Source organism: Mustela lutreola, chromosome 15 (genome assembly GCF_030435805.1).
Source record: "Mustela lutreola isolate mMusLut2 chromosome 15, mMusLut2.pri, whole genome shotgun sequence".
Classification (NCBI taxonomy): Eukaryota; Metazoa; Chordata; class Mammalia; order Carnivora; family Mustelidae; genus Mustela; species Mustela lutreola.
Genome location: NC_081304.1, coordinates 36762925 through 36789667, shown reverse-complemented (window position 1 = coordinate 36789667; position 26743 = coordinate 36762925). Strand labels below are relative to the sequence as shown.

General features: G+C 42.4%; 2 protein-coding genes and 1 long non-coding RNA gene across 7 annotated transcripts in view; 1 reads left to right on the top strand and 2 right to left on the bottom strand.

Moving 5' to 3' along the window:
* The window catches only part of DUSP14 (dual specificity phosphatase 14), a 28441-nt gene extending 27811 nt beyond the window's left edge, over nt 1-630 (bottom strand). Inside the window, exon 1 of the mRNA XM_059149742.1 lies at nt 612-630. The gene's annotated coding sequence lies outside the window, so the exon portion shown is untranslated. The remainder of the gene's footprint in view (nt 1-611) is intronic.
* On the top strand, nt 80-26718 carry LOC131816768 (uncharacterized). 3 transcript variants are annotated; one of them, XR_009348171.1, is made up of 6 exons: nt 80-312; nt 3490-3665; nt 12244-12399; nt 13491-13561; nt 14558-14653; nt 26638-26718. It is a non-coding gene; the product is annotated as an uncharacterized LOC131816768 (long non-coding RNA). The 3 variants fall into 3 exon arrangements; XR_009348170.1 differs by having other exon boundaries at nt 80-326; XR_009348172.1 differs by lacking the exon at nt 12244-12399 and having other exon boundaries at nt 80-326.
* TADA2A (transcriptional adaptor 2A) overlaps nt 11252-26743 on the bottom strand; it is a 51235-nt gene continuing 35743 nt past the window's right edge. For 2 of the 3 annotated variants that reach the window (XM_059149734.1, XM_059149735.1), the window contains exons 10-16: nt 25505-25548; nt 22708-22818; nt 20520-20591; nt 16820-16952; nt 15618-15661; nt 13470-13543; nt 11252-12126 (exon numbers count right to left, since the gene is read on the bottom strand). In XM_059149734.1, coding sequence (XP_059005717.1) covers nt 11941-12126; nt 13470-13543; nt 15618-15661; nt 16820-16952; nt 20520-20591; nt 22708-22818; nt 25505-25548 — 664 coding nt within the window. In that variant the 3' untranslated portion in view covers nt 11252-11940. The remainder of the gene's footprint in view (nt 12127-13469; nt 13544-15617; nt 15662-16819; nt 16953-20519; nt 20592-22707; nt 22819-25504; nt 25549-26743) is intronic. The other variant, XM_059149736.1, reaches the window with a different exon arrangement.

The following is a 26743-nucleotide window of genomic DNA, read 5'->3' as shown; positions in this document are numbered from 1 at the left end:
GGGGCGGGGGAGGGGCTTCCGCGCAGGAGGAGCGCTGCGGGGAGGTGGGGGGAGCCGGCGGGGAACGCGCGGAGCGGCGGGCGTAGCGCGTGCGCACTGCTCCGTTGGCCGCCGAGCCAAGCCGCGGGGCGCGCCCCCTACTCTTCTGGGCGCCCCTCGGGCCGGCGCCCCAGGAGTCTCCTCATGTGTTTCACAATATACGACCCCTCTCGTCGCCACTTCAGCGTTGGGGCTGAGACGCAGGGGTGGCGTAGTGGGGTACTTCCTGGACGCGAGAGGGTTAAAGGCAAGGCGACAATACAAATATAAAAGGTGTGAAGACTGCAGTAAGTGACTAATCACCGCCTCTCACCCCACCCCCACCTTATATCCAGCACGGGAGAGCCCAGGAGTTGGGACCAAAGAGTAAAGGGAAAATAAACCTCACGGCAACTGTTGGGTGAATTTGCTTGGGCAGGGTACAGGCAGTTTCTAGAAACTCTGGAAGGCTAGTGCGTCCGAGACTCCAAAGTAGCTACAGATATGGCCATCTTCTGCCGGCCCCGAGACCGCCGACCCACCACCCTACCCCGCAGGTGCCCTCGGACTTTCAAAACACCGGATCCACAAACCGTGCCTCCCAGGTAGAGCTGCAGCGTGTCCGAAGCCCAGGCTGAACCCGTGGATTCGCGGAGGGCTTATTTGCTGTGTCACTGTGAGGAGCTTTTCAAATTTAGGTTTGCCCATCTGTAACATGAGTAGATGCGAACGGACTTTTTGAGCACGACCTGCCCTGGCAGGTGAGGGGGGAGGTATAAAGGACTTCCTCAAGGCTCTGCAGTGAGTCAGACACTTAGGAGTCCTGACCAAGCCCAGCCCCTTTACTCACCAGCCCCCGCTCCTCACCGTTGTAAATCGTTGGCATCGAACTGCTCAACAGTCTAAACAGTAGTCCTAGGTTTGGGGGGAGGGGGTGGGGCGCGGTGGGAGGGGGTGGAAAGGCTTTACATCTCCCCAGTATCTTCAACCAAAAGCTTCGAGGCTTTTTCATGCTCTTCCTGATCTCTGACGGGATTCAGAGTCATCCCGTGGGTGCAGGAATGTCTAAAAGTTCTGTTTTCCAGACAAAAATATAACATGAAGGCATTTTAGTGATAATCGTATGGGAGCTAAAAAGGCCTGGACTGGAGAGATTTATTTTTGCTTTCATTAAAGAGGAGAGTTAAAGCTTTAAAATTCGGCAAAATTAATCTTTCGGCAAGGGAACAAAACAATCCGATTCAAGAAAAAACAACTAGGAGTTCAAATCTTGCTGGGAAAGGCATTTTTTCCGGCACTAAATTGCTCCACCATCAATTTGTCTAGTGACTTATTTTGACATGTGAACACCGAAATAGCAAAAACTCTAATAGAAACGATCGTATGCAGCTTCGTTTCTCCCCCGCCCCCCAGACCTTCCTCAGTCAATTCAATGACTCAGCAACACAAATAGACACATTCCTCTTCGGATTCAAGCTTGTTTGTTACACAAGACAGGTTTCCAGTACAGCTCTGGTTAGTAACAAGGAGTTGGGCATTTTCACGCATTATAGGAACTAAGTCTACCCTAAGAACCATTATCCTCATCAGTGAAAAGGAGGGAGGAAGGCAGGCTAAAATAGAGTTTGTGTTGAGTGTGATGTATGTGCAAAGATCTAGAGAATAAGGAAAGTAGAAAGAAGTGCTAAAGTCTGTAAGACCATTTAGTGATTACATATATGCCGGTGGGCAGGATGTGCTTTACACCTTTAAGTGCAGGCTGACCTATGCCTCTACAAAAATGCAATTTGAAAGTGTTACCTTCTAGACTGTCCAGTAGAACTTGGGGTGATAGAAATGTTCTGTATCTGCACTGTCCCACACAGTAGCCACTAGCCTCACATGGCATCTGAGCACTTGAAATGTGGCTCTAGTGCATCTGAGACACTGGATTTTTTATTTAATTAATTTTAATAAATTTAAATAGCCACATGAGGCTAGTGACTGCCTTACTGGACAGCACATTACTAGACTGTACACAGATATTTTTATAAAACTATGTTATATGCAGATACATCTTAGAGGCCATCTGCTACAAAAGTAGGACTTGTCTATGCCCAGCGAAGGGGTGGTTGATCCTGACTACGTCTGAATGAACAAGCAGTGCCTGACAGCAGTGGGGCTTGAGTGCAGAATGAGAGCTGATCTGATTAGATGCAGTAAATAGAGGGTAGAAACTTCTACTCTGCTTGGCTTCTGAAGTTTGCTTTTCCAAAAATGTTCTCCTAATTGCCTGGGCAATGCCTTAGATTAGGCTAATCAGACCTTTATGAGTCCCTTAGAAAGAACAGTTGCATCTTCCATTCGTATCATTGCCTCTGGTTAACAAATTGGCAACAGCTTTCATGTATCTGTCAGCACTGGGAAACAGCTGTGATCAAGGCTCCTCTGATCTACAGAAGTTTGCAGAAGTCTGATTTCCGGATGCCGTCAGGTCCCAAGGCTCACAGATGTTTCGAACACCTGCTTGCTAATGCTCCTAATTCCAGAGTATATACTACTGATCACTATAAAAATGCAAATCCCCTAAAGAAGTAAATCTTTATTGTCCTTTGACATGTTGGAGAAGAGCAGTGGACACCAGGTATCTGGGGGAAAAAAACAAACTATAAATAAGGAGAAGATTAAGAAGATTAAGATTAAGAACTAGAAGGACGGATGACCCAGAACACACATTTTCTTGGGTGGCTCAGTTGGTTGTGAGTCTGCCTTCAGTTCAGGTCATGATCCCAGGGTCCTGGGATCGAGTTCCACATCAGGCTTTCTGCTCTGTGGGGAGCCTGCTTCTCCCTCTGCCGCTCCCCCTGCTTGTGCTCTCTTGCTCTTTCTCTGTCAGATAAATAGAATCTTTAAACCCCCCCACACACACACACACAATTTTATCTACTACAGATTTTGCTGAAGGCTTGTGCTATTTTGTAAGATGTAAGATACCACCTTATATGGCTATCATAAGGATTAACTAATTGTATTACATGTAGAATATTCCAAACTTTTATTTTTAGTTTTCATCATTCTCATAAAATATTTTTCCATTAATAAGGAAATGTCACATTACCAAAAAAAAAAAAAAAAAGAGAGAGAGAGAAAGCATCACCCATAATTTTACAACCTTACCAAAACAACAGTTAGCAACTTTTCTTTCTGGTCTTTTTTCTATACATGATTTTTTAGTTTTATTTATATAGTTACAATAGTGTATGTACAGTTTTGTAACCTGACTTCAAGCTTCTTGAGGTAGGTAGGCATTATATAAGGGAATATTACAACATACCCATGATAACTAGGTCATTTAATATCTGTGTCTGAAGTTTTCTGCCCTTAATTCAGCCCTGGGGCAGTTAACAATGATGCACAGTGATGAGAATTCCAAAGAAACGTCCTTGAAAAAGGCACATTTGCCTGTTTTAACATTTGCTCTTTGTCTTTTAGATCTTACTGTCCCTCTGTGAGACTTTAGCGTAGTATGAATTGTGTAGTAATGGAAAATCAAACGCTGTTCATACCTGCCTGGAGTTGCATGAAAATATCAAAGGTCTGATGGGAAGGAAAAAAGAAAGGAGGTGCCAGGTGCATTATCCCACTTCTTTTTCATCACACTAAGTCAGGTAGGTATTATCAACCACACATTAGACATGAGGGATTAAGAAACTTGCCCAAGATTGCATTATTATTTTTTTTAAAGATTTTATTTATTTATTTGACAGACACAGATCACAAGTAGAGAGGCAGGCAGAGAGAGAGGAAGGGAAGCAGGCTCCCTGCTGAGTAGAGAGCCCAATGTGAGGCTTGATCCCAGGACCCTGGTATCATGACCTGAGCCGAAGGCAGAGGCTTTAACCCACTGAGCCACCCAGGTGCCCCCAAAATTTTTGATTTTAAAGAAAACTTTAAGGAATGGTAAATGAAGAAATAAGATATTTCCCCCCAAGAGTGAGTTAATCACCTCTGGTAGTAAAAATACCAGAACTGCTAAGAGATCCACTTTTTTTTTTTTTTTTTTAGATTTTTGTTGTTGTTGTTGTTATATTGGGCAGTATATAGTATATCATTTTTTGGTGTAGTGTTCAGGGGTTCATCAGTTGTGTATAACACCCAGTGCTCATCACCACACGTGCCCTCCTGAATGCCCATCACCTGGTTACCCCATCCCACATCCCCCTCCCTTTTGTAACCCTGAGTTTGGTTCGAGTCCAGAGTCATGGTTTGTCTCCCTCTCCAATTTCTTCCCATTTTTCCCTCCCTTCCCCTGTGTCCTCCACACTGCTCCTTATGTTCCACATATGAGTGAAACCATACAATAATTGTCTTTCTTTACTTATTTCACTTCCATCACTCAGCAAAATCCTCTCCAGTTCCATTCATGTCAATGCAAATTGTAGGTATTTATCCTTTCATGGCTGAGTAATATTCCATTGTATATATGAACCACATCTTCTCTATCCACTCATCTGTTGAAGGGCATGTCAGTTCCTTCAACAGTTTGGCTATCATGGACATTGCTGCTATGAACATTGGAGTGCATGTACATCCGGGGTAACTTATGCCATTCTGCATAATTACTACAACATCAAAGACAAAAAAAACCTGATCCCACTCAAGGGGAGTAAATGTCCATGTCAACTCAAGAGCTTGAAGACTTCCCCTCTAAGTTATAAATTGGTACTTAGGCCAAGCCTTTGACTTTGTAAATGAAAGAGTGGAATGTGAATGGGGGAGGGGGTAGCAGAGGTTCCCAGATGGGTTAAAAGGGGCTCTCTAGGGACGCCTGGGTGGCTCAGTTGGTTAAGCCGCTGCCTTCAGCTCAGGTCATGATCCCAGCGTCCTGGGATCGAGTCCCACATCGGGCTCCTTGCTCCGCAGGGAGCCTGCTTCTCCCTCTGACTCTGCCTTCCACTCTGTCTGCCTGTGCTCGCTCTTGCTCGCTCTCTCTCTGACAAATAAATAAATAAAATCTTAAAAAAAAAAAAAAAAAAAAAGGCGCTCTCTAACCTACTATGTTGTTCACCAGCTCTCTGCTTTGTCAAATAGTAGCAAATCTCTGTTACAGGAAGTTGGATGCCTCAATTTTTCAACAGACCTAAGATATACAGACTATAGTTGCAACCATATCTTGACAGCAAAGCGTGTCCCTAGAGCCCTGGAGCAATGTGTAGTTACATCCTGGATGCTAATCAGGGGTATCCCCTTTCACCGGAAAGCCTCTAAGCTCCAAGGCCTATATCCACCCCATCTTGCCACATCTGCTGGAAATCCATGGCTTGCTTTTATCCCTCTCCTAGTTTCCATGGAGACCCAACAGTTTACTTTTTCCCCCAACTCTAAGCCATGGTTATTTTTAACTGTAAAACTCTGAGCCAGGTCACAGCTGGGATCTGGAAGATGCAATGACGTCTATAGCCACCCTTCTCTCCCACAGACGCCTTCTTTTCTGCAGTTGCTGGGGGCGGAGGCACTCCTGGGAGATTTTGCTCTCAAAAGCATTTTGCTTTGCATTATGAAGTTAAACCTATGCTGACTTCGATCTGACAGGTGTCCTGAATCTTGAAACCATGCACGCCCGAAACAAGGCAAAGATTTTCGTGGGGTTGGGGAGGAGGGCTGCCAGGTAAGCTTGACGTTGCTGTCACAAATCTGTGGCCAAAGCTTAGGTAAATACCCTCTGGTAAAAATATATCAGAGTGCTCTCCTCTGGGGAAAAATAAGGGCTCTGGTTCCTATCCCCAGTAGAGTGGCTTTTTCTGCTGCGGCCTGCCCCTGGTTAAAAAGAGGCTCTTGAACAAGATACTGTACGGAAAAACAGTTCTACCTCTCCAAAGCAGGCAGCAAATTCCCATGGGGACAGGGTTGGAACCCTGCTGCTCCCTCCCCCTCTATGGAGAATTCAGATCAGTCCACCCACTCCTCAGGCCCCTTGTACTAGGGAGCTAGTGTCTTCATGGCTTTTTTTTTTTTAATTATTTGACAGATCACAAGTAGGCAGAGAGGCAGGAGAGAGAGAGGGGGAAGCAGGCTCCCCGCTGAGCATAGATCTCGATGGGATTGGGGGCTCGATCCCAGAACCCTGGGATCATGACCTGAGCCGAAGGCAGAGGCTTTAACCCACTGAGCCACCTAGGTGCCCCTCTTCATGGCATTTCTGAACTCTTCAATCCATTTCAATATTTTTTTGGGGGGAAAGCCCTGGAAATTGCCCTTCTCATCTTAAACAACATTCTAAGATTGAAAATGGGCATAAAACACAAGACACTTAGCTCCAATTCAGTATTTTTTTTTTAAGGTTTTATTTATTTGATGGAGATCACAAGTAGGCAGAGCAGCAGGCAGAGAGAGAGGGGGGTCCCAGGACCCTGAGATCATGACCTGAACCTGAAGGCAGAGGCCCAACGGAGACACCCAGGTGCCCCCCCCCCCCAATTCAGTATGTTTCCTTACAGGACACACTGACTGGGAACATTAAAAAATTAAGCACCAGGGTACCTGGGTGGCTTAGTCGGTTAGTGTCTGCCTTCAGCTCAGGTCATGATTCTGGCTGGGGTCCTGGGATCAAGTCCCACATTAGGTTCCTGCTTAGCAGGAAGTCTGCTTCTCCCTCTCCTGTTTTTGTCAGATAAGTAAATAAAATCTTTAAAATTAAGCTTCTCAGTGCAAGTCCCATTAATTTTTTATTTCTTAAAATAATACATTTTTATGTTTTTAAGGAATTCCCTAAATGAGGGGTGATACTAGGGGAAAATCCAAATCAGAAGTTATCTATTGTTTAATGGGAGAAAAGAGAAGGTTAGGTCATTGCAAACAATTTCAGAAACAGAGTATATACTTGGCAGATAGCTCTCCAAGGAGGTGACACGTATTGGAAGTGTGATGACTTGGCACTTGGCTGTCAGTTCACTGAAGAGGGGTGATAAGATGACAGCATTTCAACATTTTTACTTTGATTAATAAAGTGCTGGTTTCTTTCTTTCTTTCTTTTTTTTTTAAGATTTTATTTATTTGTCACAGAGAGAGAGAATGAGAGAGCAAAGCAAGGGGAGTGGGAGAGGGAGAAACAGACTCCCCGCTGAGCAGAGGGCCCAATGCAGGGCTCAATCCCAAGACCCTGGGATCATGACCTCAGCCAAAGGCAGACGCTTAACCCACTGAGCCCCCCCAGGTGCCCCTAAAGCCCTGGTTTCTTAAAACAACTATGAGGTCTCCTCCTTTCCATATTTCCTAAGATGCTACTTCTGTTGAACACAACTCTGGCCCAGGGCAGGATGATTAGCAAGCTTCTACTTGGAGGCTTTCTACCATGGAAGACCTCAGGGGAAACCAGAACAAGCCAGAAAAAGTGTTGCTTGGTTAAGAATGAGAGATTAATTCAACCAAATAATTAGTGTGGTGCCACAGAAATCTACCTCCTGTGCTCCAAAGTAGAAAATAAGTGCCTCAGCCTTAATTATACAGTCCTGAAAGACACTAAACAAGTCTGGGCTGGCAAAGGTTAACTACAGGGCTTGCAGAAAAGACAAAGGGAAGTACATCTATTAAATTTTAAAAAAAAAAGTTTTTTTGGTAACTCTGTTTTGGGTTTAAACCTTTTGATGGTCACTTTCTGGATTCTTATCTCAACTTCCCCATTATTCCTGCTCCTAACAGGAAAGAGGCCCAGTACACAATACATACCAAGCAAGTAACTCATCCTGACAAAGGACTTTTAATGTCAGATGTAAGACAGTCACCCTTCCCTTAAATACCTGTCTCTTGACTTGTAAGCCTGGTCAGTCAAATCAAAGAGCAGTTGATACTCTTATCATAGCACATCTCAACTGACAGAAGCTGAGGCAACTGGCAAAACTGAACCAAAAAAAAAAAAAAAAAAAAAAAAAATCCCATTAGTTTTAGAAACTGGCCTTCCCAGCTTGTCTCAAATGATTCACCTGTCCCCACCTCCCAGCTCCCAACACCTCAAAAGCAGGAAACTATGTTCTGGTGCATACTTCAATAGGCCACTTAGGTTCCAAAATACTCATTAAATACTCAAGTACTGTTCTCACAAATTAAATGCCTATGTCGGCATGCCTATTACTATCCTATCCAGGCTGCTTTGACCCTGTTGGGCAATCAGAGATCCTGCTCCATCTCACATCGCACTCAGAAGAGGTAGTTATTGGGTCTGATTGAAGAGGAAGTCTTTGTCTTAGTTTTTACACAAGTCTACAGGAATAGCTGTGTCCCTTTATGGGAGGTCAGGGAGAAGTGAACCACATCTGGCTAAGCACACTGGAAAGGAAAGAAAACTTCGAGATCAGTACTTCCAGAACCAAACTTTAATTTTTAGATAAATTCAGACAAATGAAAAAGCAGGTACATAGGCGTTGTGGGAAAGCTTTTTTTAACCATAATACAGTGTGTATCTGGAAGGTACTGACAAAGACATCGTTCAAAATGGATGGCCAAGGGCGCCTGGGTGGCTCAGTGGGTTGAGCCGCTGCCTTCGGCTCAGGTCATGATCTCAGGGTCCTGGGATCGAGTCCCGCATCGGGCTCTCTGCTCAGCAGGGAGCCTGCTTCCTCCTCTCTCTCTCTGCCTGCCTCTCTGCCTACTTGTGGTCTCTGTCAAGTAAATAAATAAAATCTTTAAAAAAACAAACAAAAAAAATGGATGGGCAATATTCCAGGATGCGGTCTAGAACCAGTACCACTCTCTCGCCCAGAGTTAAGTGGAAGAGTGTTCCAGATGAGTTTTTCCAAGCTTCTCTTTACAACTTGGGTCTCTGATCCTTTACACTGGCTATTTTAGTTCTCTTATTACCTATCTGCATAGTTCCTAAAGCTGGAATGACTCACCAACTGGAATTTTGTTGTTGATCAATGTCATTGGTCTTCGCTCCTTTCTGGCTAACCACAAGCTGGTTTCATGACTCAAAACTAGGAAGCCTGTCCTCACCTCTCAGCAAGGACTGGTTAGTTAGCTGAGTTTAGATTTAATTGGGGGGTGGTGGTGCAGAGGGGGTATTGTAAACAAAAAAGGTGAAAACTGGAACCCCAAAAGAGATAACCCACGGAGTTAGTTGGTCTCCACACAGTCTAGATCTTTGAGCATTGAAAGGGTCATGACATGGGAAGAAATTTGATCTCTATTTCCCACCCCTGGCAGAGAAGGACATACCTAAAATCCCAGCAGAAACCTTTAATTTTTTTTTTTAAAGGTTTTATTTATTGGACAGAGATCCCAAGTTGGCAGAGAGGCAGGCAGAGAGAAAGGAAGGGAAGCAGGCTCCCTGCTGAGCAGAGACGTGGGGCTCAGTCCCAGGACCCTGAGATCATGACCTGAGCTGAAGGCAGAGGAACTAACCCACTGAGCCACCCAGGTGCCCCAGAAACCTTTAATTTTAAATTGCAATAAAATTCCTGACAGCAAAAAGTACTGAAGTCACTGAATTTGAGTAAATGCCTCCTCTTCAGAATATGGACAAAAAGAGACCTCGATTAGTATAGGTGGTTAATAGTGAACTCTGTCTAGCAGCAAAGGGGAAGGATGGAATATACTTTTAAGGCCCTTGCTAGCTCTGAATTTTGAGTAACAAGATGGGCCTCCTTTGGTGATAAGAACATGGAAGGAAATAATGTACTTGTACCAACCTCGTCAAGTATCAGCAAGTGATTTTCTATTTTAAGTGCAAAAAGATGGCAACTCAATGACTTTAGAGTATCCCTTACCCCAAATATGGCCTGATCTCTGAGAAACCTACCAGGGAGTCTAGGTCATAAATTTTGTACAGTTGTGCTTGCTACAGTAATAATCCTACTTCCTAAAATCTAGTCATTTCAAATTATAGCCTTATTTTTGTTTTTTAAGATCTTATTTATTTAAATGTCAGAGAGAGAGAGAGAGAGAGAGAGAGGGAATACAAGCAGGGGGAGGGGCAGAGGGAGAGGGAGAAGCAGGCCTCCCACTGAGCACGAAGCCCATTGTGGGGCTCCATCCCAGGACCCCAGGATCATGACCTGAGCCGAAGGCAGACGCTCAACGACTGAGCCAACCAGGCGCCCCTACAGCCTTATTTTTCTGTTTTCAACCATGCCATTTTCTTCATCAAATCTAGATCCCCACCCCCATCAGTTTTTTCGGAGTTCAGCTGGTTCCAAGGTTTCTATCAGACTGTCCTCCCATCCGCTCACTCCTAACTACCCCAGCTGCCCTCTGTGTCCTCGCCAACTGAACCTTTTGGCATCGTTTTCCTCACTCCCACTGCTGCCTCCACATCATCCTCCACCCACTATGTCTGCAACAGTCTCCCACTTCCATCTGCCACTTTCTTTCTCTCTCCTCTCAATCCTATCATTGCCTAAAGAGCTCACCTCTCCCAGGGAGCCTTCCTTAATCAAGACTAAGGACTTTGGGGACTATCAGGGACACCACCTAACCTTGGTGTCTAATGCATCCCTGATTTTTAGAACAGCAATTACCTTTCAGGAACAAGAGGCAATCCCTTTATAACCAAGTAGGGGTGATGGTGATGACAGAGCCTGTTTTCTGAGAGATATGACAATGCAAAGAAAAGACAGAATTTCCACAGGCCACCTCTTTTCAAGGTTGAAGTCTTTTATTCTAATTCCCTCAGATCCTGAGTGTCCTTTTCATCTGCAACTGCCAGATAAGCATGCATATTTACAGGAGTCAAAAAGTTTGAGCAAATACTTCCAACAAAGCATATGATATTTGAATTAGATACGTTGGATACTGAAAGAATTAAAGAATCATTCAGCTACTGGAGGCAATTTATTGCAGATTCTGAAGTTATTTCTACAAAAAACTTTGCTTCTAACAGAAATGGAATAACCATGACTCCACGTTTGGCTTCTTGTTTTGTGGAAAGGTTTGAGGATCAAGTTTCAGATGTGGTGGGGTTACTCACCCTCGTACCTAGTGAGTCCCATATACAAAACTGCTTTACTTTTGTTTTAAAAGTAGCTTTTATTGAAGGCTAGCCTGTCACCACTGAGAAATTAGGGTTCAGGTCTCAATCCAAGCAAAGCCGAGGTTAGCTGTGTCATCTCCATCCTCAGGGGCCTGGAATCCTGGGAAACCCAGGGCAAGAACAGGGTGACGCCAGGACACACATGTTAGCAGAGACAGTGCAGCGTGATGAGGCGGGCATTTAACACCCTAAGTGTGCTTTAGTTACCAGAATACTTGACACACCCACAAATTAAGTAGCAAAACATTTTAATCCATTAATTCTAAAAATAACAGAGACATTTTATATCCGGTGCCACCTCCTCAAAAGTCTACTGCACATTAGACAGACTGCAAAGTACAAAGCCAAACATTAAAAGGGAAAGACGTAGTTTGGGACAAGACCATCACGGAGAGATTTTTTTTCCTCCCATTTGCTCATAAACGTTAAGTCGTCAGCTTAAAAAATCCTCAGAAGGGAAGAGAAAAGCTTTCTCATGCTCTATAACCTTTCCCTTTATTTTAGATCTTTCTGTAATGTTTGAAAGCAAAACATAATCAGAAAACCAGCCTTCCAAGTACAAAGATCTGAGCTGGACTCCTGGGACCACAGCCTGGTTCAGTTCTATTTCTACCGACACTCTGATGGGAGGTACTATGGTTCTTGTTTTAGTTACAAGAGGTGTTGGGAATAAAGGCCCACTCACATTTAATAATAGCTTATCTAGCACATAACTCTGCAGCACAACACCAACAACAGGAGTGTTTTAAAGCAGGGTAGAGAAGAAAGGAGATATTAATACAACGTAAGGTTCCCTTTGTCCTTCCTCTCTTTTTACAATGAGAATTCAGCTCAGCAACGAAACGCTCCAGAGCGCCTGTGCTGTCCTTCGGCCCACCGCATTCCAAACTTGTGATTTCTGATCCCAGGCCCTCAGAGCCTCAGGCTTTAGTGATGTATCCTTCTCGGATGAGGAAATCATAGATTTTTCGGGTTTTGTTCACATCTATCTTGATGAGTGCTCTTGCCTGCGCCAGTCTCAAGCCTCCTTGCTTGTTACATTCGTTCAATAGAGCAGATTTGTATTCTAAATAGGCTCCTGGGACCAACCTCACCATCTGACAGAGCTGCAAGACACGACAAATTTAATAAACATTAACATCTGTCATTCTCGTAATTTAATCCAGTAGGTATAGCCAAAATAAAATTTCAAAAAAGTGACATCAACCTCCAACTATTTATAGGAGCTGCTGGGTAGCTGGATCACATTCCATTTAGTCTCTTTCTTGGAGAGAATCCTTCCTCACGACAGACACTTAGGAAGAGAAAGCCAGAGTCTAATGCTGGGAGCGACTTCAGCACATGTCAGCCGGCTCACCTGGGTCTGTCAAGGAGCACAAGTATGTGTCCTGAGGAACAGCCTGGGTCCACACAGCTCTCGGCCCAGCACATTCCAACACAGCCAGTCAGGGAAGAGCCATAGGGCACAGTAGGGGCGGGGGTACAGATACCTGGATTCCCAAGCCTGAATCACAATATTTTTAGTATCAGCATAAAGCACTGGTCCCTGATTTTGTGTTTACATTTCCTACTTTGAAGGAGGAGACAGAGACCTTGCAAAGAGGCTACTTCAGCTGCTAAAAATCTAGAAAGCTGGCTCAGTCCCAGCTCCCCTGCCATGGTACCCCACGGCAATGAGCAGTTGAGAGGTCACTGCTTGTGGGTAAGGATAAAACTGATTGAAACTCCAGGCCATTCAATACTTGACTTAGAAAGGCCTGTGACCTTCTTCAGCAATGCTGAACTAGAACATACACTCCTCTCTATTCCCAAACTAATCTTTACTGTTCCTGTGGCTGAAATTAAAGACTAACAAGTCTACTCCAAGACTCCCCTTACTATCTGACCTGAATTAATGATATGGAGTGGCAGATGGGGAGACTGATCTTGGGAACGGTAAAAGGAGTGCATGAGGAACAGAAGACGGTTTCTCTTTTGGAATGGACTTCAGAGCTAGGGACATTTTTTTGAAAATGCTTGAGGATGACTCCTTTGAGGCTGGCTTTAAATTTTTGAGACAGCCAAAAGTAATATGAAGATAAATCTGATGATTTTAGTGGAAAAGAAAACTAGGTCATGGCATTTTTAATTAAAATTAGTCCTTGATTCTATGTGATGATGAAGTCCCTCCTTTATGGCTACATACATGCTGTGGGGACAATCTTTTATGTGATGGTTATAGTGATGGAGTGAGTGTAGAGTAGAGCTCATCAAAATGGCCACTCCATCAGGAAATAACCATTTTCATATATGAGGTATTTCATATATGAGTTAAACAATTTCATTCGTATGAAGCCCTCAGTACAGTATCTGATACACGGTAATGCTCAGTAAATGACAGCTGCCGTTACTAGGATTTATGTATCATCAATCCCACTCTTTCTCCTCTAGCTCTCCGTCATTTTGTTACCTCCTTTTCTTTTTCATTCAGCTTCTCGGTGCCAGGAAGGCCAGTGAGGTTCAAAGGTGGTGCACTTCGTCGACCTACAGACAGAGAAAAAGGTATGCATTTCATAGGAGTGACAATTCCTCGGGTATGAAGTAACACAGTCCACTGTGGCCAGGCCAGTGAGGTATGAATGAGGTCATGATGTCCAGCTCTAAGAAATCTCTACCCATCACCTCAGGCCTCAATCTAACTGGCAACGTGGGCACCGCAATGTTCACCTGAAAATATAAGTGGTAATTCCTGTGCCCTTTGCTCTGCTAAAATATACAATCACACATACCCTAGCAACCCAAGTGCTACTCTTTTCAACCCAGTAAGATGCTAAATTCTAAAGCCCAGATGTCACCCAGTGAAGAAAGGTCATATGCTGCCCACCCCGACAGCTGATGAATGGAAATAACAACTCCACAGGAGAGACACTTCCCAGGCCTCAGCACTCTGCCAGGAGCTCGAGGCAAACACGGCAATTAACCAAGTACCATTTGCCTTCAGATCAAAGGCAGACTGTTAGGCCAGCAAAAGGCCCTTCTTATTTATTATGTGAGGGAATATCTGTTCCTTCCAAAGAAGCCCTGTTTACCTGAAAGACCCACACAGAGGAACAATGAGCCATTATAGGACAAACCAGAAGCTGGGGTGAACTCACATACTGAGAAAGAAACCCAAGTATGAGGTCACTACCTAGGATAGAAAGTTTCATGTGCAAAATTTTTTGCTTTTGTTTTAAATACATAATTGGAATTAATGCTCAGTTGGAAGATAAGTGGGCTAAGTTAGGCAAAAGAAAATGTGGAATAACATATTAACAAGTTTTATGGGGGCTGCCTTTTAGGAGGTGGGGAGAAATAGGGGCTGTTATAGGCCGCTCTGAGAGAAAACAGGCTTCTCTGCAGTTTCAACAAGGGGATAAGAGCCTTTCCATAACCAACAGGCTTAGCCTTCCCCTAAATGCTCAAAAAGGAAGACTAAAATCATTTGGTACCTCACCAAAGTTACTGCAGGCTAGGTTGTAATTAATGATCCAGGCTTTCTACTTTGCACTGCCTTAGGAGCAATGGAGAGCATGAAGAAGAACAACGGGTCTCCCAACCTAAATATAGGGGGTGAGGAAGCCTAACACCAGCCTAGGAAGCAACAAAGAATAAGTGAGTACAGATGGTTCAAAAACGCAAATACCAAATTATTAATTATCACTGTTCTATATTTTTATTATTTGTATCTCTGTATCTAGATTCAGAGGGCAGGGTTAGAAGTAAGAAACTTATAAATATAATTTGGATTTAGCTATCCTGACTACTCTCTAAAAGACTCTCTTTTCTCTTTTAAGTGTTAAGAAATAATCACCTGAAACAAGGGAATCAATTTTTTTTAAAAAAGTAGCCCTAAAGAACCCTTTTCTAGGCTCTGTCTAGATCCTGAATCTGAGAGATTTTAAATGGGATCACAAATCTATTGTTTTAAGCTTCTGAAGAATGGTAAAACTGCAAATGGGTCATCTTTTTGACTAGTCCAGTCTCTACAGGGGCATGGTCTGTATGTTCTGATATAGGAATGCGGCTAATGTAGCATATGGAGCAGGGGTGAATAATAACAAGAGAACTGGCAAAAAAAACACCACAATTTGGATCGGAGCTCTATAAATCATATCACCTCAAAGTGCACTGAGGATTAGCAGATAACATATGGCTTAAGCTTGCTCTGAAAACTAATCTCAAAATAGAGGACATACCCAAAGAGGTAAAGGTAACAAACAGAAATACCTCATATCTCCAACTTATAAAGAAATCCTTGTGTTTCTGCTCAGGATACAAAGACTTTAAGTGATCTGTGAGACAAATCTCAAAATCGTGGTAAAGTTAACTGCTCGTGAACACTACAGAAATCACCCCTCTGGAGCTCCTTCTTCCCCTGCTCTGTACTCAAACCCAGAAGATAATCCCTATCTGGCCATGAAAATTCTGAAAGCTTGATGTTTATAAATTGGGATAACACACTTACTTACCTCTCTGCCTAAGCACCCTCCTTCTATAAGGGGTAAGAGACTACTGCATGAATCCCTAGAATGAAAACTTCACAATCAAGACTTGCTCCAGCCTGAAAAAGAATTACCTGAATTTGAAGCCATCGGAACAGAAGGGCTCAGGCCAGAATCACTAAAACAAAGAAGAGGAATTTAACTTAAGTCACACCGAAGAAGGCAATTTTCAAAAGCCCGTGTGGGCCTGCGTGTCATTTATCAGATTGCTTAGTTTATTTATTTAAATTTTTTTTTTTAAAATATTTGAGGGCCATCTGGGTGGTTCAGTCAATTAAGCAGCTGCCTTCGGCTCAAGTCATGATCCCAGGGTCCTGGAACCGAGTTCTGCTTGGGGCTCTCTGCTTGGCCAGGAGCCTGCTTCTCCCTCTCCCTCTGCTTATGTGCTCTCTTTTTTTAAAAAGATTTTATTTATTCATCTGACAGAGAGAGGTCACAAGTAGGCAGAGAGGCAGGCAGAGAGAAAGGGGGAAGCAGGCTCCCTGCTGAGCAGAGAGCCTGATGACCTGAGCTAAAGGCAGAGGCTTAACCCACTGAACCACCCAGGCACCCCATGCTCTCTCTCTTTGAAAGATAAAGTCTTTAAAAAAAAAAAAAAAAGTTTTTTTTTTTTAAATTTGAGAGAGAGCACAAGAACAAGCATGAGCAGGGGGAGAAGCAGCTAGAGAGGGAGAGGCAGACTTCCCTGCTGAGCAAGGAGCCCAATGTGGGACTTGATCCCAGGACCCTGGGATCATAACCAGAGCCAAAGGTAGCCACTTAACTGACTGAGCCACCCAGGTGCCTCAGGTTGGTTACTTTAAATGGATATAGAGACAGACGGTACTGTTTTACAGCATATCCCACTATACTAACCAGGAAGGGTGATCTGTTCTATGGGGTGTAAGAAATCGCCTGGATTTGTTAAGAAGAGCTCTTAGTCTGGAACATCATGAAGACTAATCATGGGGAAAGGACAGCGACATGATTTGCCAATGGAAATCATTCCAATAGACAATGGGGTGGAAAGAGGAGGCATGGTGGAGAAATTTACTGTTTTTAAAAAGAAGATCAAAGTAGCAAAGTAGGATTCTAGGAGGCCAGCTATGTTTCTCAAAACTATCAGTACTGCAGTGTTTCTGAGACAGATGGCTAAGATTAGAATTCTGAGTTTTTCTAGCTACCCAATTATTACTACTTTGCCACGTGGGTAGGGTACCCATGGAAATATCTGAAACTACACATAAAAGCCAGAGCACCCGAGAAGCCACTCCTGCTCTCTGGACTAAGCACTCACATGTCGGCTTGCCGACGGAGCCACTGCTGGCAAGCACTGCTGTCCTGGATGTACTGGAGCACTTCAGAGAGCATGGTGCGCTTAAGGCGCTCCTCCTCCCGCGTCTTCTTGAGGTGGTCATAGGTTCGGGCACCTGAAGGTGGAGAAAAGAACGTGACTGCAATAACAACACAGCAGAACTAACTCAAAGGCTTTCTAACCGACATGCAAACAGTTTGCCATTTTGGGGTTTCTTGTACAAAACTGCTTCCATGGCGCCTGGGTGGCTCAGTCGGTTAAGCATCTGACTCTTGGTTCTGGCTCAGGTTATGATCTCAGGGCTGGGAGCAAGCCCTGTGTCGGGCTCTGCACTCTGTGGGGGGTCTGCTTGAGATTCTCTCCCTCCCCCTTAGCAGCCCCCCAAAATAAAGAAATAAATTTTTTTTTTTAAAGATTTTATTTATTTGACAGACAGAGATCACAAGTAGGCAGAGAGACAGGCAGAGAGAGAGGAAGGGAAGCAGGCTCCCCGCTAAGCAGAGAGCCTGACGCTGGGCTCGATCCCAGGACCCTGGGATCACGACCCAAGCCGAAGGCAGAGGCTTTAACCCACTGAGCCACCCAGGCGGCCCAGAAATAAAATTTTAAGGAAAAAAAAAGAAAACAAGATTGCTTCCACAATTATTTTTTCTTTTTTCTTTTTTTTTTTTTTAAGATTTTATTTGTTTATTTGACAGACAGAGATCACAAGTAGACAGAGAGGCAGGCAGAGAGAGAGAGAGGGAAGCAGGCTCCCCGCGGAACAGAGAGCCCGATGCGGGACTCGATCCCAGGACCCTGGGATCATGACCCGAGCCGAAGGCAGCGGCTTAACCCACTGAGCCACCCAGGCGCCCTTATTTTTTCTTTTTTAAAATATTTATTTACGTATGTATTTGTTTATTTATTTTTAAAGATTTATTTGAGAGAGTGTGCTAGCAAGAGAGAGAAGGAACAGAGGGAGCAGCAGGCAGAGGAAGAAGCGGGCTCTCCGCTGAGCAGGGAACCTGACGTGGGGCTCGATCCCAGGACTCTGAAGGCAGACACTTAACCAACTGAGCCACCTAGAGGTCCCTACTTATTTTTTTTTAAAGATTTCTTTATTTAAGAGAAAGAGAGAGAGAGAGTGAGTGAGCATGAGCAGGGAGAGGAGCAGAGGGAGAGATCTCAAGCAGACTCCATGCTGAGCACAGGACACCAGGCTTGATCCCAAGACTGTAAGATAATGACCTGGGCCGAAACCAAGAGTTGGACCTTAACTGACTAAACCACCCAAGTACCCCTATTTATTTATTTATTTCAGAGACAGGGAGAGATCATGGATGGGGGACAGTGGGGAGAAAGAATCTCAAGCAGAGTCTGTGCTGACTGAGTAGAGAGCCCGACACAGGGCTCGATCTCATGACCCTGAGATCATTATACAAGCCAAAGCCAAAAGTTGGATACTCAACTGAGCCACCCAGGTGCTCCCCACAATTATTTTTTTAAAGAGCAACGTGATTTCCTTTAGTTTGAAATTCCTTTTTTGACAAGAAATAATTTTTTATTCTCTTCCCAGCTTTAAGAAATTTGGAGGCAAAATCTCCCCAAACAGAAAAATACAAAGAAAGTTAGTCACTTATGTTTCCACCACCCCTCCAAAGATGACTACAATATGGTCATATTTGCTTCCTGTTCTTTTTTCTATATTTTTTCAAAGTTACAAGTGCTATATGCATACACTCTTCTTTAAAAACCAATTAAAAGGGGCGCCTCGGTGGCTCAGTAGGTTAAGCCTCTGCCTTCAGCTCAGGTCATGATCCTGGGGTCCTGGGATCGAGCCCCACATCGGGCCCTCTGCTCAGCAGGGAGCCTGCTTCCCTTCCTCTCTCTCTGCCTACTTGTGATCTCTCTCTGTCAAATAAATAAATAAAAATCTTTTAAAAAAAATAAATAAATAAAAAATAAAAACCGATTAAATGACGAACAAAGGTAAGTCCTCATTGACTAGTGCAATTCCTTTCCCCTCCTTCCCAGATGCAACCAATAGCAGGTAATCAAAACCTGGTATCAGTGTCTTGTTAAACAAAGGTTGTATGGTGTTTTCTACACGTTAACAAAGGTGTACAGATTCCAAAGTAACTACAGTAGTGAGTTTTTTTTTTTTTTTTTAAGATTTTATTTATTTATCAGAGAGAAAGAGGGGGAGAGAGCGGCAGACAGAATGGCAGGCAGAGGCAGAGGGAGAAGCAGGCTCCCTGCTGAGCAAGGAGCCCGATGCGGGAATCGATCCCAGGACGCTGGGATCATGACCTGAGCCGAAGGCAGCTGCTTAACCAACTGAGCCACCCAGGCGTCCCTACAGTAGTGAGTTTTAAGCCACGTTCATAAAGCCCCAGGATTCCATGAAACTATCTCAAGGGTTCCTGTGAAGAGCAAAGATATCACCATGTACACCAGGTGGTCCTGGGTTCTATACGGGATCTGCACCAACAGGCTTCAAAGTAGTTCCACTTTCCTTTTATTTACAGACCAGGGCTCTACGTAAAATTTCATTTTGAAATGGTTTCCATCATTAAAAATAAAGAACCATTATGCTAGGCTGAACAAGACTACTTCTCATGGGTAGTGGGTGATAGCTTTCAAGCAATAGGAAGGAGGGAATGCTAAAGATCTTTCCCACAAAACAAAAGAAACTCTCATTTATTGAGCATTTACTGTGGGCCAGGTACTGGGCTGTTTTCATGCATTATCTCTAATTTAATCTTCTTTTTTTTTTTTTTTTTAAAGATTTTATTTATTTATTTGACAGAGAGAAATCACAAGTAGACGGAGAGGCAGGTAGAGAAAGAGGAAGGGAAGCAGGCTCCCTGCTGAGCAGAGAGCCCGATGCAGGACTCGATCCCAGGACGCTGAGATCATGACCTGAGCCGAAGGCAGCGGCTTAACCCACTGAGCCACCCAGGCGCCCCTCTAATTTAATCTTCTTAACTAACTCTAAGAGACATGGAAAATTGAAACCCAAACAGAATTACAAATGTGATAAACAGGAGAGCCAGAATCCAAACACAACCTGTGCAAGTTTAGACCTCAACCTCTTAACTACTGTAACACACTGCCTTCCCTTACATCCTGGCTCTATTACATGTATCTCTTCAACCATATTAAACCTTGTTTCTTCATTACGTGGAAATAACACTGCCTATCTCCTAAGTTTGTTATGAGAATCGAGTGATACCATCCAGGTGAAGTGCTTGGCATAGGGCCTGGTGTATGATAAACTGTTGCTATTTTGAGGTTGGCTGTTATTAATATAATTATTATTACTACCTCAAGTAACTGGGATGTATGCACGTAGAGCCATTTGAAGCTTAGTTAATACAAATGATCAGACCACGCACCACAAAATTTTGGAAGGCCGATGCTAAAAATTAGAATACAAAAATCCTTTTTTTTTAAGAGGCCACAGCAGATTCCTGAATCTAAAGCAGCTCATCATCTCTCTCTCTTGTGTCATCACTTTTTTATTATCATGGCATTTATAAGGATTAAACAGACAAGACTTCACTGGAAAGATCAAACACTCACTCCAAAAAGGGAAAGCTTGTTTAAAAAAAATCCACATGGTCTCAAACAGAGACTTCCTCTATGTGTTTAGAAGACACCTTCCCCCTGATACAATGTGTAGCTTAAGCATACTTACTACAAAAATTGGTAATGCCTGCTGTCCTGTATTCCTGGAGCCTCTTGATTTCCCTTCGGAGTTCAAATTCCACTGTTTATCCCAAGAAGAAATGAAGGAGAAAAGTTGGGAGAACAAAATCATCGTCAATGAGCACTTTGCTATTGAGTATTTTCAGTAATTCTGCCTTATATAAAAGACTGGGGAATTCCATTTGAGGAATCTTATATATTTGTAATGTCTCACTAGAAATTTTACCCAAAAGCTGAGAAAAACTTAAGCTAGCCATCTTTTGACTGCCATCCCCAACTGGAAAAAGCAGCTGGAACTATCTCCCAGAAAACACGGTGAACCAGCTGAGTTCATTTAGCTACAGAAGTAACAAATATAATTTTTTTAAACAACTAAATTTCCCCACTCTATTAATCCTCTATTAATAGGTCTATCCACATAACCAAATTCTTTTATAAAACCTGCCTCTGCTAGTACTTGATATGGTCCTTTTGGAAGCAAAGGACAAAAGCTCTGTGCTCAAGTCCCAGATAGTTTCTTTACAGCTTTTCTCCTATAGGAACAAAAGAGCATTGTTTTCCATAAACCAAAGATTTCTGCCTCCTCTGAGTGCATAGCTCAGGTTGCAACTGCTTGGATTATTATGTGATAGAACATTCAAATTTGAGTACTTTGAAAAAAAAGGATGAAGGAAGAGCCTGAACAATCCATGGGGTGTAGTTCTTTGGAATGACACAAACTGGAACAGGAAGTAAAAGATCAGTCACCAGTACAAACCACATGAAGAATGCCAACCAAACAGGGTGCTTGATGAGGACAATCAACCTGGCTCAGAGAAATGCCTACAATGCCATGCAAGAAATATTTCATGATGGGAACAGGGTGAGAGCCTTGGTAAAGCATTTTCCCAGAACTAAATTTGAGGGTCAAGTACATAAAACTTGTGATGAAAGGTGTAGCTTAAGCTACCCAGTCCAGCTTACCGTAAAGTGTAGGCCTTAACAACTTCAATTTTTTTGTTGTGAAAAATTAAATGGTAACTGGGTAGAGGTCTCTCAGAAAGCCAGGCAAAAGAATGGTGGAAGTACTGGGGAGCCTGGCTGGCTTGGTCCATAGAGCATGGGACTCTTGATTGTGGGGTCGTGAGTTCAAGCCCCACACTGTGGGGGCTTGAATTTAATTCCTTAACTCTTTAAGGAATTAAAAATATACATATTTTTTTAAAAAGAGAGAGACAGAGAGAGAGAGAATGATGGGGGCACCTGGGTGGCTCAGATGGTTGAGCTTCTGCCTTCGGCTCAGGTCATGATCTCTAGGTCCTGAAATTGAGCCCCACATCAGGTTCCTAATCATCAGGGAGTCTGCTTTTCCCTCTCCCTCTGCCCCTCCCCACTGCTTGTGCATTCTCTCTCTCAAATGAATATATCAAATCTTTTTTTAAAAAAAAATTAAAATTAAAAAAAAGAGAAAATGATGGAAGTACTATCTCCATGAGTCATCCAACTCTGTCCCCATTTTATTTTTTTATTTTATTTTATTTTTTTTTAAAGATTTTATTTATTTATTTGACAGAGAGAGACCACAAGTAGGCAGAGAGGCAGGCAGAGAGAGAGGAGGAAGCAGGCTCCCTGCTGAGCAGAGAGCCCGATGCAGGACTCGATTCCAGGACCCTGAGATCATGACCTGAGCCGAAGGCAGCGGCTTAACCCACTGAGCCACCCAGGAGCCCTTAAAAACTAGTTTTAATACTAAAATATTTATTAACAAAATTATCTGATGTCTGGGATTTGCTTCAAAATAATCCAGCTGAGGGTGAGAGAAGAGGGGGTGATAAAAATGAAATAGGATTGGCTATGTGTTAATTGATGAAGCTGGGTGATGGATACATGGGGTTCATTATACTATCATCTCCATCTTTGTATATATTTGAAAACTCCTATAATTTACATATAAAGTGGGGGAAGAAACTACTAAACTACTGCTTTGGTGGGAAAAAAGAAAGCTACTAGCCTTTTTATTTTAGCCTCTTCTGTCCACCCCCAAAGTCCCAAATTTAGTTCATTGTAATAAAGGGGAAGAAAAGATAAAAATACCCATTTATTTATTTATAGAACCTTACCTAAAACATACCATTATCCTTCCTATTTACATGAACACACACATACAAATACTTGCGCAAGGCTTAAAAAGAACCTACGTGCATGGCTTTCAATGAACTTGTCGTGCTCCACTGGCCCCACTATCCTCGCAAATCGCCTCATTGTTTCATAAAGGTCTTGGACTTCCTTGGGATACCGCCGTTCCATTACTACAGTGAAAACAAAGCACAACCATGCCATAGAGAATATAAAAATCTCTAAGTTCTCTATGCTTCTTTTATAAGAAGTTAATTGGAAGGAACCATTCCTAACCTCACATGACTGATTTACCCATGACAGGAAGCAAACAGGAAAGCCAAGAATGCAAAACACTAATCCTTAAGATAAGAGCATCACAGTGACTATCACACAGGATGTTGTTCTCCCTGGAGAACGGAAGACCGTCTGCATCACCAAGCACGCTGGTGATGATAATATAATCACCTCCACACCTCAGGCTCGTCATCTGTACAGGGGCAGGGACTGTTGGCAGTAATGGGAAAGATGATTAAAGGCAGATCATGTATTCTTAGGAACAATGTTGGGCAAAATTTCTAGTATTAACTTCTGCAGGAAAACAAGGAAAATGCAGACACAATAATCCATCTAGAAGAGGTAGACTAGCCTAGAAAAAAATGTGTGATAGCTTTCATGCCTCATGAGAAATGTCCCTACCAACAGAGCCTCAAGTGAGGTATTTACTTCTTCACTCTCTATCAGGGCCATTTTGCCTTCCTCCAAACTAAGTATCACAACTAAATTTACTACTAATGGAGTTATATTTGGATAACTATAGTCCATCTTAATGGTCACATACACAGGGTAGCCACAGTCAATAACTCTGAGGATTACTAACGATCCAATTTCTACTTTTTAGTAGAAAAAAAAAAATTAGTGGCATCGGCAAAGAAGATAAGGAGTAAAACCTGCCAATAGTACATGGTAGGCTGGAGTAGCCAGAACTGCTACTTGGTCATTTCAGTCAGATGGACTAGGCTGAAACTAGGTGAGTACACGAGCTAAAGTAACTAAGCCAGCTCTGCTCACTTCTGGAATATAGATACAAGCTTTGCATTATGACAGTTATGTAGATTAAGTCATCTCCTCAGCTCAATCTCCTCCCTTGAGGGAGACATTCTTATCCACAAATTCCAGGTGCTAACTTGACGGGCAGCCACAGACCAATTATTTTCGCTACCAGCCCCCACCCCCAAACCAAAACAAAACAAAAACTCCCTACATGGATAGTACAGAAGAATTAGGAGTAAAAACTTTAAATTTGTTGTAAAAAACCCCTCTGCCTACAATATTAAGGTCACATACACTCAGTATAATGGCAATTGAAACCTCTGGCACAACACTGTGAAGCAACAGGGCCTCCTCTCAGCTCTTACGCACAAAATACAATTAAAGTAATCAGGCTAAACTCACTTCTGTTTACCAGCTGAGAACAGAATTTATATGAGTCAGGATCTACTATGAGTAAAGGTCAAAATGCTACTGACCAATTACTGAAAGCCCAAGCATTCAGACACAGGAACCCACTACTGTGGCTACCAGAATATGACCAATAATTGTCTATAGAAAGGGCAATGGAAATCTGATCCTAAGTTATTTTTGCAAACCCACAGTCCTCAGTGAAGGATGAGGTTAAACAAGCAATATCATCCATTGCTAGAAGGAATGTAAATTTATACAATTATCTTTTGGAAAACAATCTGGCAGTGCAGGTCAAGCATTTTTAATGATCACATTCTTTGACCTATTAAGTCCACTTCTGGGAACCTACCTTAAAAAAATTCTAAATATATATAAAGATTTATTCACAAACTCATCACAGGATTATAATGATTCAAAAAATTAAAAATAAGCTAAATAATAAAAGTTTAGCATATTATATACTTATTTACATACACACAACATATTACATAACTATTAAGAGGTACATCTTCAAAACACCACAATCACTTGAAAAAGAGTATCAGAAAGTGAAAAAAAGATGTAACATACTTATTTATGATCATAACTGTATTAAAAAACACTTAACCGGTGACTGGCTGAAATGGACCCTACAATGGCACAGAGTGTCAAGCTCTATAAGTTTCTATCAACTAGGATGAGAAGCACATGTGACATACAAGTATTGTAACATTTCTATATAAATACTGTAATCATTGAGATTATCATTCTTATTTGCTGAATAAACTCTACATCACAGAAGAAGAAAAAGTACAGGGCCTTTTTCTGCTCAGCCCAGGTATCTCCAATATTTAAAATAGTAAGGTCAAAGTGTGCATTCACTTAGAAGTCATTATAGTTTTACTATCATACAATACTAGATGTCTTATGCAAAATGATGGTTGCTTTTCCCATAAAAATGTTTAACAACCTGATGATCAAGGTTATGTTAACATATAGTTCCTACCCAGTTCTAGAAAATGATCCATTAATATTCATGCTGCAATTACTATACTACTTTAAAAAAAAAAGAATTATCATATAAGTGCTGATGATACATTAATGGTTCTGAACTCTCACAATGTAACGGAATTGCCTTGAAGATTTTCTAAAAATGCTCTTGCAATAACCCTCAGAGATTCTGACTTTATTAGTCTTGGGTGATACCCAGGCCATCAGAATTTTTTTAAAGCTTCCAATATGATATGCTGGTGCACCAAGCTGGCTCAGTTGGTAGAGCATGTGACTCCTGATCTCAGGTTCATGTGTTCAAGCCCCGGACTGTGTGTGGAGATTAAAAAAAAAAAAAAAAAGAACTACTGCCATAAATGATTTGTTGAAGACTGTTTAATAACGCTGGAAGAAATTTTTAAAATAAAGAAAGCAGCTAATACTTACACTGAAACTTTCTAAGGTTGATTAATCCATGGTCTCTTATAATTCTAGGATGAAAACCACAATAATGTATATTATAATTAGTTCCACATCTAATAATGTCTCCCACATGCAGCTTTTATTACACATCTGAAACACTATGAGGAAGAATACTAAGGTTCAAAGACGTCACTCCCCACAAAGTTCTAGAGGGTAGTGAGTCTGCTAACACAATTTTAGGCTTTCAAAGATCATTTATTTTTCCTCCCCTTGAACATAACTCCCAGTAACTATTTGCTGGATGAATGAATGAGCACTCAAAAATACTGAAAACATGTCGATACCCTGGAATGAAACAGAAGGGGGAATTTGTGTCTGTCATAAGAATTAATCTGTTCAATTCAGGGAACTGATATTTGAAAACAGTCTTTTCAGGGAAACGGCTAAACCATAAATGGGCGCCAAGATCATACATCCAATATTTAAAACTGTACCTGTGTACATTCACAGAACGCTTTACTGTGCCTGTTTAACACAAGGGCCTCAACATAAGATCTAACAGCATCCTCAACCCAAGTTCCACGATAATATCTAGCTCGAATTCTGTGTTTTACGCAAAAACAGTATTTAGGTAAACCATGCAGAGTTGTGTCTGGAGCCTCTGCTCTTACACTGCAGGTGTGCAAGACGAGTGATGACACCCCTCACAGGGGCCACTGAGTGATCTTCTCCAGCACTTCTCCAAAGCTAACTCTAGGCACGCTTTACTTTAGGTGACATCTTGGCCCCACAAGAGTGCCTCCCAAGTCCTATTCCTCTCTTTTTACTGTGATGCCACTGTGTTTCTAGTCTGTAACACCGTGATAACACACACACATGCTCATACATCCTGCATACCCTTCCCTGAACTGTTAACAGTCTTTGTAATCTAGAGTGGGTCTGGGATCCATAATTTCTCAGTCTGAATATATGTTTTTTGTTCTGCCACAAAAAGGAGGAGTAACTGAGACTGTCTGAAACTTGTTCAGAATTTCTTTGAAATCCTTTTAGATAAGACTTCTCATTAAAAAATGAGCAGTTAGAATGAAAGCATTAAAAAAAGCTTAATGATTTGATAACACCTTGAATTTATTTTGTTCCTTTTCTCCTTAAAACAGTGCACCCATATTATCAATGGTCATCATAACATCAAGAAAGGGTAAGAAAAGAAGAAGTAAACAAAACAAAACAAAACAAAAAAGGACAAGTATTATTATCTGCATT